Source organism: Mus caroli, unplaced genomic scaffold (assembly GCF_978045245.1).
Source record: "Mus caroli unplaced genomic scaffold, Mus_caroli_1 scaffold_1, whole genome shotgun sequence".
Classification (NCBI taxonomy): domain Eukaryota; kingdom Metazoa; phylum Chordata; class Mammalia; order Rodentia; family Muridae; genus Mus; species Mus caroli.
This window is the reverse complement of record NW_028227256.1, coordinates 48,109,982-48,125,285: the sequence shown is the minus strand read 5'-3', so window position 1 is coordinate 48,125,285 and position 15,304 is coordinate 48,109,982. Positions and strand designations below refer to the sequence as shown.

The window sequence follows — 15,304 nt, the reverse complement described above, 5'->3', positions numbered from 1 at the left end:
CTGGGTCTCTCATCTTCAGATTACAATATAACAAAGCATTGGCATTTTGTAATGAAAAATAGATAAAGCAACTTTTTAGTAGTATGTTAGAACAAATGTACACATGAAATAAAACACTAGCATGCTTTTATAATCTAAACCATTAATATCCTGTGAAATTAATGTATAAATAAAATGTTACCTGGAATGAAATTACCATTATGTGTTTAAAGAAAACCCAGCCTTTTACTGTTCTTAAACATGCAAGTTTGAATACCTCATAAACCTATATCAGATTTGGAATGGAAAGGTCACTTCAAAGTGAAAAATATTGAATAATCATTTGATTGACATTCCCATAAAACAGTACATACTACTTATTTGAGACTTATATTTGTTCCAATGTTAAAGAGATAATATTCTTTTAGCTTCTTCACAAAAAGATGTGTACTGCCATTTATTTAGTGAAAAGAACCATAGTTTTTACATCAGAATATCTGGTTAGGTTATAATACTAGACTATAAAAATATTGGGAAGATATATTTTTGCAAGATATATGAACTTCTTTAGTATTGTTAAAGAGCAAAATAGATTTTAAAATGTTAGTAGTTCAGTTTTTAAGCACATCTTTTTTTTTCTCTTTGTCATCATTATTTTTGGCATTCTTTGTTCTCCATTTCTCCCACTTTCCAACCTTTTCATCTTAATTTTCTATCTCAGCAGTCCTGGTGCTATTAGCTCACCATCAGCACTGTCTTTCAGCCCCCTTACAACAAACAATGGTTTCTATAAGAGAATAACCAGCTGGTCCTTCGGCTTTATCGTTTGTAAATGTTTTCTTCTTAAAATAAGGAGTTATATTCTCAGCTTACAGACTTATGTATATTCCATATCACATACTTGAAGAATAATCATTCACAGAATACAGTAAGAATTCACTACATTACTGCTACACTATTCAGCAAGCTGATAGAATGACCAAAAAAAAAAAATCACTTTTTATAACTACTACCTTAAATATCCTCCAGTTTTTCTGACTAAGCCAAAGAGATAGTTGAGTTTTTTTTTTTTTTCTAACTGCTCCATTTATTTCTTTTTGCAATCTTGGAGAAACTCTACGGAAATAGAACCTATGAGCAAATTAGAAATGGGATTCCTGGCAGTTTGCTTCTGTGATCCCGTGTATGTTTGAGGCTACTGTACAGTCAGTGATTAAGGCCTGGACAGTCACAGTAAGGAGCAGGTAGAGATGAAGAGGTGCGGGGTGGCTTCCACGATGTGGATGCACTGGCCCAGTGTTCTGGCTGTGCACTCAGGCACTCTGACCCACATGCAGCACAGCTGGCTGGACCTGTTTCTCACTGGGTTCCTCCATCTCCTCGGAGTTGAGCATGTAGCCACTCTCATAGCGCACCTGCTGGGCCTGTTGCAGGGCTACCGGCTCCTCTTCTTCATCTTCTTCAATGGTCAGATCCGCATTACTGCCCACAGCTGAGTTGTTCCCTCTCCTTGCTGATTTCTCAGCATCTTCTGCGCTGCCCTCCATCAGGCCACTGGGGAGGGATGCTTCAGAAAGACCCTCTGTGAATGAACCCTCCTCACGGTCCTCCTGCATCTGGTCTTCCAACTTGGTCTCATTTTCTACAGAGCTTTCTCCCTCTCGGACTTTCTTACGACCAAAGGAGAGGGGAGAAACCTTGAAGGGGGAGCTTTTCCCAGAAGATGCTTTCTGGTGGTTAGGTGTGAGCGATTTCTTAATCTTTTCTCTCCTCTCAACAGATACGATCTTGGTTCCCAGCTTGTTCATCTTTTTCTCGATGTTCTGGCGAGAAAACGCTTTCTTGAGGCTATCAACTTTCTTGAGACTGGATCTTTTTATTTTTTCTGCCCTGCTTTCTTCCATCTTCTCTTCTGCACTATCTTCCAGGGCTTCCTCATCACGGGGCAATTCGTCATCGGAGGAGAGGTCCACGTTGTGCAGAGTTTCCTCCAGGGACTTATTCTCATCAGCAAGCTCCTCCTTGCCTTCTGCAGCGCTGGGAACTGGCTCCTTCACAAACACACTGGCAGGGATCTCACTTTCTTCCTGTAAAGAAGGGCAGTGTGAGTTTATGATAATAGCATAGTGAACAGATAGCCCTAAACTGCTGTAACTTGGGTTTGTGTTCTAGGCAATGCACATGACAGAAGCAAAGTGTGGCTTTTCAGAAGAGGAAGCAGCCATTCTAATTTGGGTCCCGTCATTCACCTTGGGCTGGATAAGGCCAAGGCCTGCCAGTGAGAATACCATGAAGCTTAACTGGCAAGGGACTATCAGTGACAGGCAGAGGGAAGTGGCCCAACTCATTCATGTAGGCCAGGAAGCTGCCCAGATAAAGGAAATAAAGTAAGTTATAATGCTGTGAACCCAGAGGCCTCTCCTGCCTTCCTTCAAATCAAGGGAGGGGGAGAGAGCAGGGAGGGACGTGTGCACTTCTGTCAAAAATCCCATTACAAAAGAACTCGAAAGTCTAGCTGGAAAAATATTTAAGGAGGCAGAGGGGAGCACTGGGGAGTCCTTAAGTTCAGAACCTTGGTTAGGTCCCCCCCTCTTCCACTCGTGCACCACACACCCCAACACACACACACACACACACACACACACACACACACACACACACACACACATAAACACAGAGAGAGAGAGACAGAGAGACAGAGAGAGAGAGAGACAGAGAGACAGAGAGACCGAGAGACCGAGAGACAGAGAAATAGCCCTCTTTAGGTCTGTTCATGAAACCTTGAGGCTCAGAATGTGCTCTGTGGTAAGGGATGGAGGTGAGGCACGTTGTGTGGCCAGTATAGCATCAAGCCCATAGTATAAAGTATCTTCTTTGGGCAATAAAGCTTTGGCCTCAAACCCAGCTAAGGGTAGAAGAAAAGCTATTCTCTTCAGGCTCCCTAGCTTCTCACGTAGGCAAATGTAGCCTTCTATAGAGTTTTGGGCAACGGGAGAGCCAGAAAATTTGTCTCTAAAGCATAAAGCTGCTTGCTGAGAGATTTGAATACAGACAGATTTTGGCCACATTGTGTAAGAGTACCTTTGAGTTTTAAGTGTTTTTTCTCACTGTTACATGGGAACCCATTATCATGGTACTTACACGTTTTCATCAAAAATAATAGCACATGATGGAGAATTGTGGCAGGAAGCCTGGAGTCTTTGCTGTACTGCTAAAAGGCTGTGTGTCTTCAACAAATAGTTTAATCTCCTTGGGTTCCTATTCCTTCCAAATATGAACCAGAGGATTTGACCTAGATTAGCAGCTTTCAAAATGTACTTTCAGGGCCATCAGGGGTTGAGCAGGAATCTAAGCAGGGCATAGATCCAGACTCCTTTCCACCTATGTTGCACCCAGAGCCTCCAGATGACCTGATTGCGTCTCAGCCAGCCCAGCACACTTGCAGGTTGGAAAAAGCAACTGCAGTCTGTGGATTTAAAAATCTGTCTGTCCTTCCTGATTGCTATCTTTCACAGTGCTAGAAGATGCTACACAGGCTACTACTGTAAGAGAGAAAACATATCAGCGGTCTTACATAGTATTAAAGTATGCATCCTCTAATACCAACCTGCCAGACAAGGTATGGTCACTGGCACATTAGTGGTGTAGTTGTTAAGTGAGTAGCTAACTGCTTTCTGATTGGATTTCAGGCTTGCTTCACCAGAAGGAATTTTGTTCCTGGTACTGTAACTCTGGTCAAAGCCAGAGTTTGGCTTGGGGAGATCATAGCTTCTAGTATTCTGCTATTGTTATTTTGCTAAACGGTCATGATGTCAAAGTAGCTTTTAAATATTGATGTTTGTAATCATAGACCAGGCCCATTCTGATTCTTGGTCACAGAAACTTCTCTTTGCCCTGGGCAGCAGTGAATAGAAAGATACATAACTGTTCACAGCACTGAGAATAAGAGACTAAGTGCTTGGTTAGATCTAAATGGGAATCTTTATAAATCTTCCTTACCCCTCCAAGGCTCAGATAACACGGAGGAAGAGGGAGGAAAAAATGTAAGTGCTAGAGGATAGAAAGAAGTGCTGTGACATTCTGTCTTCTGTATATGTCATAGCTATGACACTCATGAACTCAGAGCAAGTGGTGTTACCTGCACAAGACCTGCAAAAGATTGGCTTACCCCAAATTTCAGCTTAGTGTAGCTGATCTCCCAGGCCCTTATCCTATTGGCAGTGGATAATTCCCAGGGATCTTTTTGATGTGGACTTTTGAGGAGAATAGTTTGTCATGCTTCCAGCTGAAGTTGATTCTGCTCCATGGGCATATACTCCCAAGAAGGATTTCTATCTTTTCTTTACCACTGTGTCTCAACAGGTTGAGCTTAACAACCACTCATTAAGTGAGCAGCTTTGGTAAGATGGCTTTTTAAGAAGATCATGAAGGTACCTGGAGTGTAGACTGCTCTATATGAGGCAGACTGGAGGCTTGTAGGAGAATGGGCCTATGTAGTTCTGTGTCTAGAAGGAAGTTTGCTGAATGCTGCTGACAATGGAGAAACCAGAGAAGCCAAGGCCTGAGGGGGCACTTTCTCCCTCTGAAAGAAGGATTTTTTCCCCAGTGGATGGATGAATATTACAGAAAGAGGTAGACTTACAGAAGTAGTTCGGGCTCTGATGGCTAGTCCTGAAGCAGAATTTCTCCTGGGGTTTGATTAAGAGCATTGAGGAGATTTGGCAGTTGTTTGCTCTTAGGGAAGGATAAAACCTCAGTGAAATGTTATTAAAAGTCCTCCGTGAGGGAAGAATGGATTCCATCAGAAAGCTGTAAAAACTGAGCCTCGAGGTACATTGTCTATACCACAAGCTCCCGAGGTAATCAAATGCTGTAGATCAGTTAACTTTCCATTCTTCAATTTTAACAAAAGGGAGAATTAAAATAAATTTTACTTTTTCTTAAATGTGAATTTTATTACCGACACGGAGCTCCTACTGAGTCTTATGGCTCTGTTGTTCCTCTTCTCAGGCACCCTTCAAGGATAGCTTTGAGGAGAGCACATTAGAAAATGAATTGGAATATCAGTGGTAGATGCAGGCTGCATGTGAGGGTGGGGATGGGGATGGGGTGTGAGGGAGGGAAAGAGGAAACCCAGTAGAATTCTTCTGTGAAATGTGAAAATGTATAGGAAAATTTACATGAGAGCTCTTTGATGCCAATTATGGAATTAACCCAGCAAGAGCAGAGATAATCCAGAATGAATTGGCTGTGTCTTTAAGCAACTGGAAACTCCTGAGCAATGACTCCTCAACTAGCTGTTGGGCCTCAGCTGTCACTTTAATTACCTGGGAAGTATTTTATTGGCAAATATTTTATGTTCTGTCTACTAGTCAGTGCATATCTTGTGGCTTCCATCTTCTTTGAAGGCAACCCTTTTCCTTTCATGGAGGGACTTGTAAATTTCCAAGCACACAGATCTCTTTCTTTTTCCAAAACATTTGTTTAGAATTAGAAAAATACCAATTCCCTTCCTTCCAAGTCACTCCCTTATACAAAACATACAGGGCATGGTGTTTGGTTATTCGAGTAGTGTTCGATGCAAATAGGATCAGCTACAGCTGCTCTCTTACCAGCGCACACTGTCTACTATGTAGTCCTCTTATACACCTCATCAAAACACCTTATACCTCACACGTCTACAAGTGAGGGGGCACCTTTGCGTCCACCTCCAGCTGTAATGTTTGTGACCTGGTTCCTTTTACAGATTCCCAGACTGGCAGCTCTTTTAAGGGTGACGCAAAGCACACATCCATAATCCCCGCTGCTGCTCACCGATGTTAGCTACTCGTTTGTCTACATGGGGTATGTGACTCCCTGAAATGGCACAGAGAATCCCTGTGGTTTACTTCCTTGGACAGCTCTATTGAGGACAAGCCTCTAGGAACAGCTGGTTATTTGTCCTTTGTTTTCAAAAAAGGTCCTCACCTACCACTGATGTAGGTGTTTCTGGTTCTGACCTTTCACAAGGACCCTTAGGAGGTTTTCTAAGAAAGGGAATATTAAATAGTAAGCGTCTAACATATAATGGATATGTTTGTAGCATATGGGGGAAAAAGACTGGAACAAACTCTTGAGAAGTAGCATTTTTCCTTGCACTTCAGCTTGTTTGCTATTTATATCGATCCTTGTGAACTAATAGTCCCAGTTGTGCATGTAAATATCAACGCAGAGAAACCTGCCAGCTTGCTGGATACTTTTTGGTTTTAAAGGTGACAATCCAAATCTCTGCACATATACAGATGTGCAAACTTAAAAACAAAAGGCTCTATGACCAGCATTAGGAAAGAAAACCAACTTTAAGTCATTTAAAAAGCCCCAATAAGAAGAGAGAAGCCAGCTGTTTGCTCTCCTGCCACTCACAAAAATAACAGGGACACAGTGGCTTCCTGTTGGGAGGACATGGTGGCTTCCTGCTGGGGTGTGAAGAGCACACATTTGTGTCCATGGAATATTTTCGTTAATAATCTCTAAATACTAGTTATTAAAATGAAACTATGCTACCTGGCATTCTGATTTATAGGTCTCCTTTACACATTGATGGTTTTCTCCAATTTGTGTTTCTGAGGTATAGATTGCCAAGTGGATAAAGTCATTGATTAGAACTGCACCCGCAGGGCGGCTGTCAGTGGAATCAGCAAGTCATAAGAATAAAATGCATTAGTTATAATCCCTGGGCAGTCTTTCACATTCTGGAGGATTTAAAAGTCTCATTATTTTCAGTGTTATCAAGGGTTCATTTTTTTTTAAAGATTACATTAGTTAGGAGTTCTTTGTTACACACACACACACAAAACATAAATATAAAACAAAAAATAAACCACTTTGAATTATTTAAAATCTGATCTAGTAAAACTCATAAACATGAACTTTACCACAGTGACATTGTAGTTTTTACTTGTTTCACAATTCTATCCTACAATTTCTCTTATCAATGAAATGTAGGCAGTTATTTTGTTTCTTAGAACCTCTGTTTCCTTCCTATAAAATAAGGTTAAACTAAATGATTACATTATTATTTTTTGTGGAGTATAGGTTTTTTCTTTAATTTATTAGGTATTTTCTTCATTTACATTTCCAATGCTATCCCCAAAGTCCCCCATACCCTCCCCCGACTCCCCTATCCACCCACTCCCACTTCTTGGTCCTGGTGTTCCCCTGTACTAAGGCATATAAAGTTTGCAAGACCAATGGGCCTCCCTTTCCAATGATGGCCGACTAGGCCATCTTCTGATACATATGCAGCTAGAGACACAGCTCTGGGGGGTACTGGTTAGTTCATATTGTTGTTCTACCTATAGGGGTGCAGACCCCTTTAGCTCCTTGGGTACTTTCTCTAGCTCCTCCATTGGGGGCCCTGTGATCCATCCAATAGCTGACTGTGAGCATCCACTTCTGTGTTTGCTAGGCCCTGGCATAGCCTCACAAGAGACAGCCATATCTGGGTCCTTTCAGCAAAATCTTGCTAGTGTATGCAATGGTGTCAGCGTTTGGAGGCTGATTATGGGATGGATCCCTGGGTATGGCAGTCTCTAGATGATTATATTATTAAGAGGTCTTCCAGATAAAAAAATATTTGATTATGTGATTTTAATCTACATCCCACAAAAAGAAATAACCATTCACAGGAACAATACCATGGTGCACCCATTCACACCAAATGTATTTAATTCTGCACAGGAATAAAAACCAAAGGAGCCCAGTTGCATTGAAGAACATTTAAAAAGTTGGAAACCTAGAGAGAGCATAACTGACATAGAGTCTAGCATGCATATGTATATACGCTTTTCCAAAAATAAATGTCAGCTATAATCAGTTATTCACTTCTAGCAGCTATAATCAGTTAGTCACTTCTAGTGCCAGGGACAATGCTGACATTTACTAAGTGTAAATAATAAATATAAGAAATAGTATTTTTTAAAATCATAATCTAAAAGGGTACTGGGTAAGCAACATGACAAAACCAATATTCTGTTAGGGAAACATTGATCTGTGGTACAAACATGGAGCCTTCTCATACGAAGGTATCTTTGATAACTCATATTCCCATTTCTCTCCAGTCCATACCAATTGAACAGCTTTTAGAGCAGCAAGTTTAGATAAAATACTGTCTTTAAACTAATCTGTTTAAAAATCATCAGGAGATTAAACTTTTAGCATATTTCTAAACCTCTGGTATCATTAAGGAACCCAAGAGATGAATGTTCAAGCGCATTTACAGCCTCACATTTTCAGAAATAGGGCGTAACCTCGCTTTCCTTTTCTTATCCAGCTCCATGTGGATAGCAGTGCAAGCTGTTAGCGCACACTCTCATTTTATCTCCTGGTTTTGAAGTCATTCTTAAGCTGTGTTTTCAAATAATCATTCCTAGAAGGGTCCGAGGACATAAGTGGCACCTCACCCCCACGGCCAGTTACTGTGACGTTCATGCAGCTCCTTCAACCAGCAGCGAGAATTTTCTCTTAAATTTACTTTATAGCTTCTGTTTTTAATAAAAGATAAACATGATTCCAAGAAAAATGTTCAATGTGGTATTCCTTTGTTATTAGTATTTTTCCTTTTTTTGTGTGTTTGTTTTGGGGACAGAGTTTTTCTGTGTAGCCTTGGCTGTCCTGGAACTTACTCTATAGACCAGACTGGCCTCAAATTCAAATATTTGCCTGTCTATAACTCCCAAGTACTAGGATTAAAGATATGCACAACCACTGCCAGGTTTACCATGAATATTTTGATCATCAATACCCAAAAGTCTTGTGTTATTTATTCTGGTTTATGTCTCATTATATTGAACTCCAATATTGTATTAAACTATTGCCAAAAACGTTTTTAAAAATTGCTAAATTTCACTGGGACTTTCAAATATTCTCTGTGTTCAAAGGGATATAGTTTCTCCAGTTCTTAGATACTGGTGGTTATAATTTAAAGTTATCACTAAGGAATCAGATGCTTAATAGCTACAATAGCGTTGTGGAATTCAGTTATTGAAACTCAGATTTTAATAAATACATGACATTATTTAAGTAGAATAGATTTAAAACAAAGTTAGGAATTAAAAGTCTAATTGTATAAGAGTCTTATAAATCATCTTACACACACACAGTCAGATTCATATACATTCATGCTATCTCAAACACATATTACTCATGTATACTCACACACATAAATACAGATACATACTCACACATATTTGCACACACAGAATCGTGTATGTACAAGCAGACACACACACTCAGGTAGATTTGGGTTGCTGTAACAGGATTCCACAAACAGTAAACATAGCTCCTCTTCTCAACATTACAATACCAAATATGCCCAAGTCAAGGGACAGATTATCTTTTTGAATATTGCTCTTATTTTTAAATACTTATCACCCTACGCCAGAAGCCAGAAAGTACTGAAAATGACAATTTTTTAAGACACAAAGCGCTATCAGTACAGTATATGACATCTACATTCTCTGTGGGTATAGGACTGTCCCCTTTGCCATACTGTGACATATGTGCTGATACTAGAAGGATCTATTTAGAGTAGGTATTTTGCAAGAGTCCTTTGCTTTCATAGAGTTATGTATGATACAATGCTCATTCTGACATGATGGTAGTCATATAATGTGTGTGTGTGTGGATGTGTGTGCACTAGCAAGCCTCAACCAAAAAGAGACAAAGCTATTTCAAGATCCACAGAAGGGTGGGGTCAGTTTTGGCCTAAGAACATTATTTCTAACCCAGTAGAAGTAGAGCTGCCTGTCTCAGCCCTGCATTTCAGAGCCATGGAGTAATAGAGTCCACTCAATGAGCAATTCCACCATGCCAGTCTGTAAGAATCATTTTAAACATGTCATTTCCTTTATTCCTCACTTGTGGGAGAGATATGAGCCAGGAAGCACTAGTGTTTTAAAGCATATTCTGGGACCAGTTAAATGTGGCTTTGAAAGCCAACTTTGTCACTTATGTCCAACTCCAGACAAACTACAAGCACATGGAAGGAGTCTCAGCATCCTCAGCGGTAAATTGGGCATAGGCAAGGAAGCAGAGAATGAACGGGGCCTTACAGTGGATGCTGGATTTATCAAGACTGCAGCTATTTCACTCTTACTAGTATCTTCTGTGTACAAGGGGAAACAGGGACTTCCAATATCAAATGTGTCAATGATTAACATGGTTGGCAAGTGACCAAGTAGGATGTGAGCCAGTGTCTGTGTGAAAATTTTTCTTCCCACTCACTATCCTGGACTCCACTGTAATAAGAATTATTGTTTCAGCCATTAGCATAATTGGTACCCTATGAAAACCCCTACTTAAAGAAATGAGACAAAACATCGAAGACGACTGCAGCTATGTTTTGTTTTTCAAATGACCATCTTGTGTCTTCAGAGTTGGAATTCTAATTCCCTTTAGCTAGCAGAGGACTTCCTCTATGTAGGGAAAGGTCTAGCCATGTGCTTGAAGTTCTCTGCTTTCCAATTTGCCCTTTGCACCTGTCGGAGGTACTTTTGAACGGGCCTAGAACAGCTCAAACTCTTTGCTTGGGCTTCCCATAGTTCCCCTTTTGGGTTTGAGTACCCCTGTTTCATCACTATGGGGGAAATTCTTACCATCTCTGGTGGGATGTCACACCTGTCAATTCAATTCAACAAAACAGATGACTTCATCAGGCCCCTATCAACAACACATGCCTTTAAGTTCCCAATAGTCAGATTTACAATTCTCTTGAATGTATTGTCTTTTATCTCCCCATTCCCCCTTCTCGCACCTGTAGAACATGCGTATCAAAACAGAAACTAAACCTTAAAATCCTTATTTTCCTTTCCTAGGCAAACATTTTCCTTTCCTCCTTAATGAATAAGATGAGATATAGTTCCCCTGATTCATACTGAAGGGAGGGAAGTTTCCCTTGACAGGCCTGTAAATGTTCTGTTTTGTTTTGAAATCACTATTTAATTTGGAAATGTCTCCAGAGCTAAGGCTTCTAGGATCTCTTAGTCTAATAAAGGCAGGATCTCAGATCCTGATGTAGCTGACCACAGCTTTTTCCAGTTCAGCTGCTTCCTGAAAAGCGATTGCATCTGCATTAAAAGCCTAAACGTTTCCCAACTGCAGAAAGCCTGTGAGATACAGGAGCATCACTTGTTTGGACCTCCCAGCTCTCAAGTACAATTTGGGGAGGACACAAAGGCAGCAAGATTAGTCTTTCCTTTTATGGCGATAGGCAGGCCAGAGCCCTAACTTGGCAGAGTAGATTCATTAGGAAAAAGAAGGCTCCTAGGGTTTAAATTCCAGTTTCTAAATGTCTCTTGGGAGATGAAGGCTCTCCCTGTATGCTTTCACAATCTGTTGGTTATAACCTCTCCCCTCCATGGCTTTGAAAGTCTCTCCTATTCACAGGATCATAAGGAGACAGCCCTGAGGCAGAATGGCAGGGCTTCCTGGGGCCTGGGTTGGCTCAATGCCATCTACGGAAGGGCTTCCAGCATTAGGCAGGGCAGCCCTTAGATTTACAGATGCCCACCACTTGGCTGAACAACAGCTCCACGCAATCTTCCTGTCCCCAGATAGCCTTTGCTACATAAATTGCATCATTGATGCATTAAAAAAAAAATTAAGTGTCCTTTTCACGGTAAGGCAACTATTTGAAGGGGAAGATACTCAAGTTGGTCTTTGTGGCAGCCACTGATAACGTTTCTTTTATTTCACTTTGGAGTTGCAGCCTGAGCAGTGAGGGGACATAATTAACATGTCTGTAAAGAGCTAGACTTTGCTTCCCACTTTTATTTGCATCATTTTCTAGAGACAAACTAGAGATTGCTTTGACAAAAGATGACTTCAAGGACAAGACTAGTTCAACTTTCCATCCTGGTAATTTCCCAAACACCAGGGGCCCTTAGAAAAGGGATGGTTTAAAGGTTGTGTGTGTCTTGGTCAGAGCAAAAGAAAACAAATCCTTCACACAGTTACCTCACTTCCACTAAGAGTTAATAAACAGCCACTGGATTAATTTGCCCTGTCCAGCTAACAGCTGCAATCGCAGCCGCAAGTTCCTAATGAAAAGAGACAAATGAATTTGACTAGAGTGGGTGCCCGCACCTGCTCAGTTTCTCACCCTTAACCAAGTGCATCTAGGTGTTCACTGACAAATGTCCCCAGCTTGCCAGGCACACAGGCATTGCCTGAAGGATGGGGGAGAGTCCAATCCTTATGGCCACATTTCATAGTTGCCTGCAGCAGGCAACTAGAAGACAAAGCTTTGTGTGTGAGAGAGAAGCTTGACTGGCAGGGCAGATGGGAAGATGGCCTTGAGAGTTCGGAGGACTGAGCTCAAGTAGGTGGAGGGGTATGCTGGGGACACTGACCTGGAAGATGAGCACTTTGAAGTGGTTGCGTCGGAGGAGTTGGGCGTGGTTGTTCTCCAGCCTCTTCACCTGGACACACTGCCTCTCGAGGCGCTCCCGGACAGCCCGCGTGTGAGCGCTGACCTTGCGAGACTTCTCTAGCAGCTTGCTCACTGTGTTGCTGGTGGAGGCCTGGTACTTGGAGAGCTTGGTGAGGTCGTTCTGGATGCCCTTCACCGAGCCCTCCAGGTTGATCTGACGCTGTTCCATGTTGTGCTGGTTCTCCCTCACGGCGTCCAGCATGTTGACCAATTTATCCAGGAGTGTGTGCACGGTGACAGCATTCACCTGCGAGTTGTCTCGGATGGCGTCCTCTGTGGACCCCAGGTTCAGGCTGGGGCTCGGTGTGGAGGAAGGCATTGGGCTGGGGCTGGATGGCTTCTCCTGGAGCATGTCTGTGTTTGGATGCTGGAACTTTTCTGCCTGTGCAGCGTCCTCTCCCATGGCTGGGCAGATAGAAACTTACTTCCCCCGCTGGAAACTTCTTGCTCAAGCTAGAAGCACAGGAGGCTGGTTGGTCTGAAGTGAGCGCTGCTCTCTAGGGCTAGCAGAGGTTCTGAATAACTGGCTAAGCTGATCAGGGGAACTGCATTCCAGTTGCTCTTAAAGGACCTGCTCCACCCAGTGGAAGGCAAAGGTTACAGGACCCACTCAGGGTTCAGTGACAAGCACACACTTCCTAGCCACACTCTGCACAAGCCCAGAGTTCTTTTCTGCAGTGGCTTTTCTTTCCTACACGCCTTCCCTTAAAAAAAAAGTTCAATGCCATATTTCAATCATGAGTTCATTTAGAGGCGGAGAGAAACATGTTAACTTGGCAGAGCTCCCCAGCCTCTGATTGGCTAAATCTAGTAAACTTTTCTCTGGCTGCTATGTTACAGAGCGCCTGTTTTTTTTCCTGGATACAAGTTATTGTAACAGAAAAGAATTGTTTGCTCTTGCCCCAGAGCTGACTGATAGGTTGCAGAACACCGTGTGCCCTTTAGGGGAGGCGCCGAGTTGAAAGGGTCTGTGACGCCAGGGCCAGGTTCGTGCTATTAGTTTCTCATTTGCAAAGCACAGGAGATTATTCTGACACTGACAAGGAGCTCAGCTTGGTGTCCTGTCCTCTTGCAAGATGGGATGCAATCCAACTTGAAAGAACATAGACTCGGGGATGTTAAAGCAAGTGGTGTGAACTGTTATGTAAGAGATGGACATCTTTTAAATGAATGCTTTCTTAGAAGATGGAAGGCAGAGACCCTCTCCTCAAGTAGTCCCTTTGGAGAAAAAAAGTGCTGGTTTGTCTCCAGTAATTCTGAATTCATGCAGAGCATTTCTCAGTCCCCATCTTTGCGAGGCATTTATTGACACAGGTCCAGAAGTGTGACTGCAAGCCAGGTTGAGTTGGAGTGGTTCTAACGCTTGACATTTCCAGATTCTTGCTCAGTGAAGTGGCACACCTGTTCTCACATGTGGCCCTCCTTAGCCAGGCCCTTGGGATGTGGGACTCACTTCCTATAATGACTTTACATGCTTGAATTGGTCTTAAATGTATCCAGACTGTAAAAGTGCTTTTGGTTGAAAGTTTGTGACAGGCACTCTATGAAGGATTTCAAGAACAAATGTCAGCTAGTACTGGGTCAGGAACTGATCATGGGACATTGCCTTAATGGCTATACCTCTGTGTATGCCGAAGAAACAGTAGGTCTTATGGTGATATATTCATTGGTTGCCTTATCTTTAGTCATATGTAACATTCACAGAGCATGTGCCAGGTCCAGGTCCCTCACTGAGTACCTGCTCATTAGGAAGATGCATTAAAGACATTATAGAGGCTCCCAGTTTCCTCAGATAATCGGTAGATAACACTTAAAGTGAGACCTTTAGAAACCAAGATTACAAAATGCCAAAGGAAGATTTGATTGCTTGTACCTTTTAAGATTTTTTTTTAAAGTTTCTGAAACAAACAACTTATATTTTGTGTATTTTAGTTGAAGACTGATGTGTTAAATATTAAAACCAAAACCCATGAATCTGGTGTTGATTTTCAGAAGCTCAATCTTCTAACAAAATTATACGATATCTTTTTACATTTGACTTTGTGGGCAAATCAGAGAGTGCCATTATTTCAAAAATATCGGAGGACTTTACCAGCTTTCCAAGGGCCTCTCCTCCATGGAGACATCCTAAGTCATTGCCAATGAAGCTCTTATCCTGCTGTCACTCACAGAGATTTCTCCTCCCAAATGTTAACTATTACAGCTGCAGATTCTCATCTGTTATAGGAGCTGCCCATGGCTCAAGGGCTCCCCTGACATTACCTTCATCAAGTTTTATGATTTCACATTTTGAAAATTTGCAATTTCATATCATAATAACGACTCTGACTTTGCATTGATTCACATGAATCTTGCATTGCTTTGTTGGATACTGTACAATCAGACAGATCAGTTAGAGGGATGGTGGTGAGATACCAAAGCACAGAGGTTCCTTCTTAAATAAGAGGGTTCTTGTATGAATTATTTTTTTGGCTGAGTCTGGTTTCTCTCTTTAGCCCAGGTTGCTCTAAAACTCAAAGCAGTGTTCTTGACTTAGGCTTCTTAGACAGCATTATAGGTGTGAGACATCATGTCTGTCTCTGAACTTATTTGTGTTTTAAGTTAATCTTGAATAACACAAATGGTATTTCAACCAATGGTCTATGGGTTTGTAACAAGTCAGCCTAAGACTCAGTGGTTTATAGTAACAACCACATCACTCACTCATGATTCTTTGGTTGTCTTGGCAACACTCAACTGGAACAGTCATCTTTGCCCTGCCTGCTCTTTCAGCTACAGTTGGAGGGGAGGAATCTAAGATGACATGGCCTTATTTGTACCTGGTGCAACAGCTGAGCAGACCAGAACTCTCTTTTC

At 41.8% G+C, this 15,304-nt stretch overlaps 1 protein-coding gene across 1 annotated transcript; it reads right to left on the bottom strand.

Moving 5' to 3' along the window:
• Nucleotides 1–372: 372 nt before the first annotated feature.
• Nucleotides 373–13,126, bottom strand: Cavin2 (caveolae associated protein 2). The gene is made up of 2 exons (XM_021163116.3): nt 12,369–13,126; nt 373–2,066 (listed from the first exon to the last, which is right to left on the bottom strand). Exons 1-2 carry the CDS (start codon nt 12,849–12,851, stop codon nt 1,293–1,295), a joined length of 1,257 nt encoding a protein of 418 aa, XP_021018775.1. The 5' UTR covers nt 12,852–13,126; the 3' UTR covers nt 373–1,292.
• Between the last annotated feature and the right edge of the window lie 2,178 nt (nt 13,127–15,304).

What these genes read in the sequence shown, in the direction of transcription:
- Cavin2 (XM_021163116.3), bottom strand. Translation starts at nt 12,851, where the DNA reads ATGGGAGAGGACGCTGCACAGGCAGAAAAGTTCCAGCATCCAAACACA. An exon ending in TCAAAGTGCTCATCTTCCAG is followed by an intron (nt 2,067 to 12,368) that starts GTCAGTGTCCCC and finishes CCTTCTTTACAG; the next exon opens with GAAGAAAGTGAGATCCCTGC.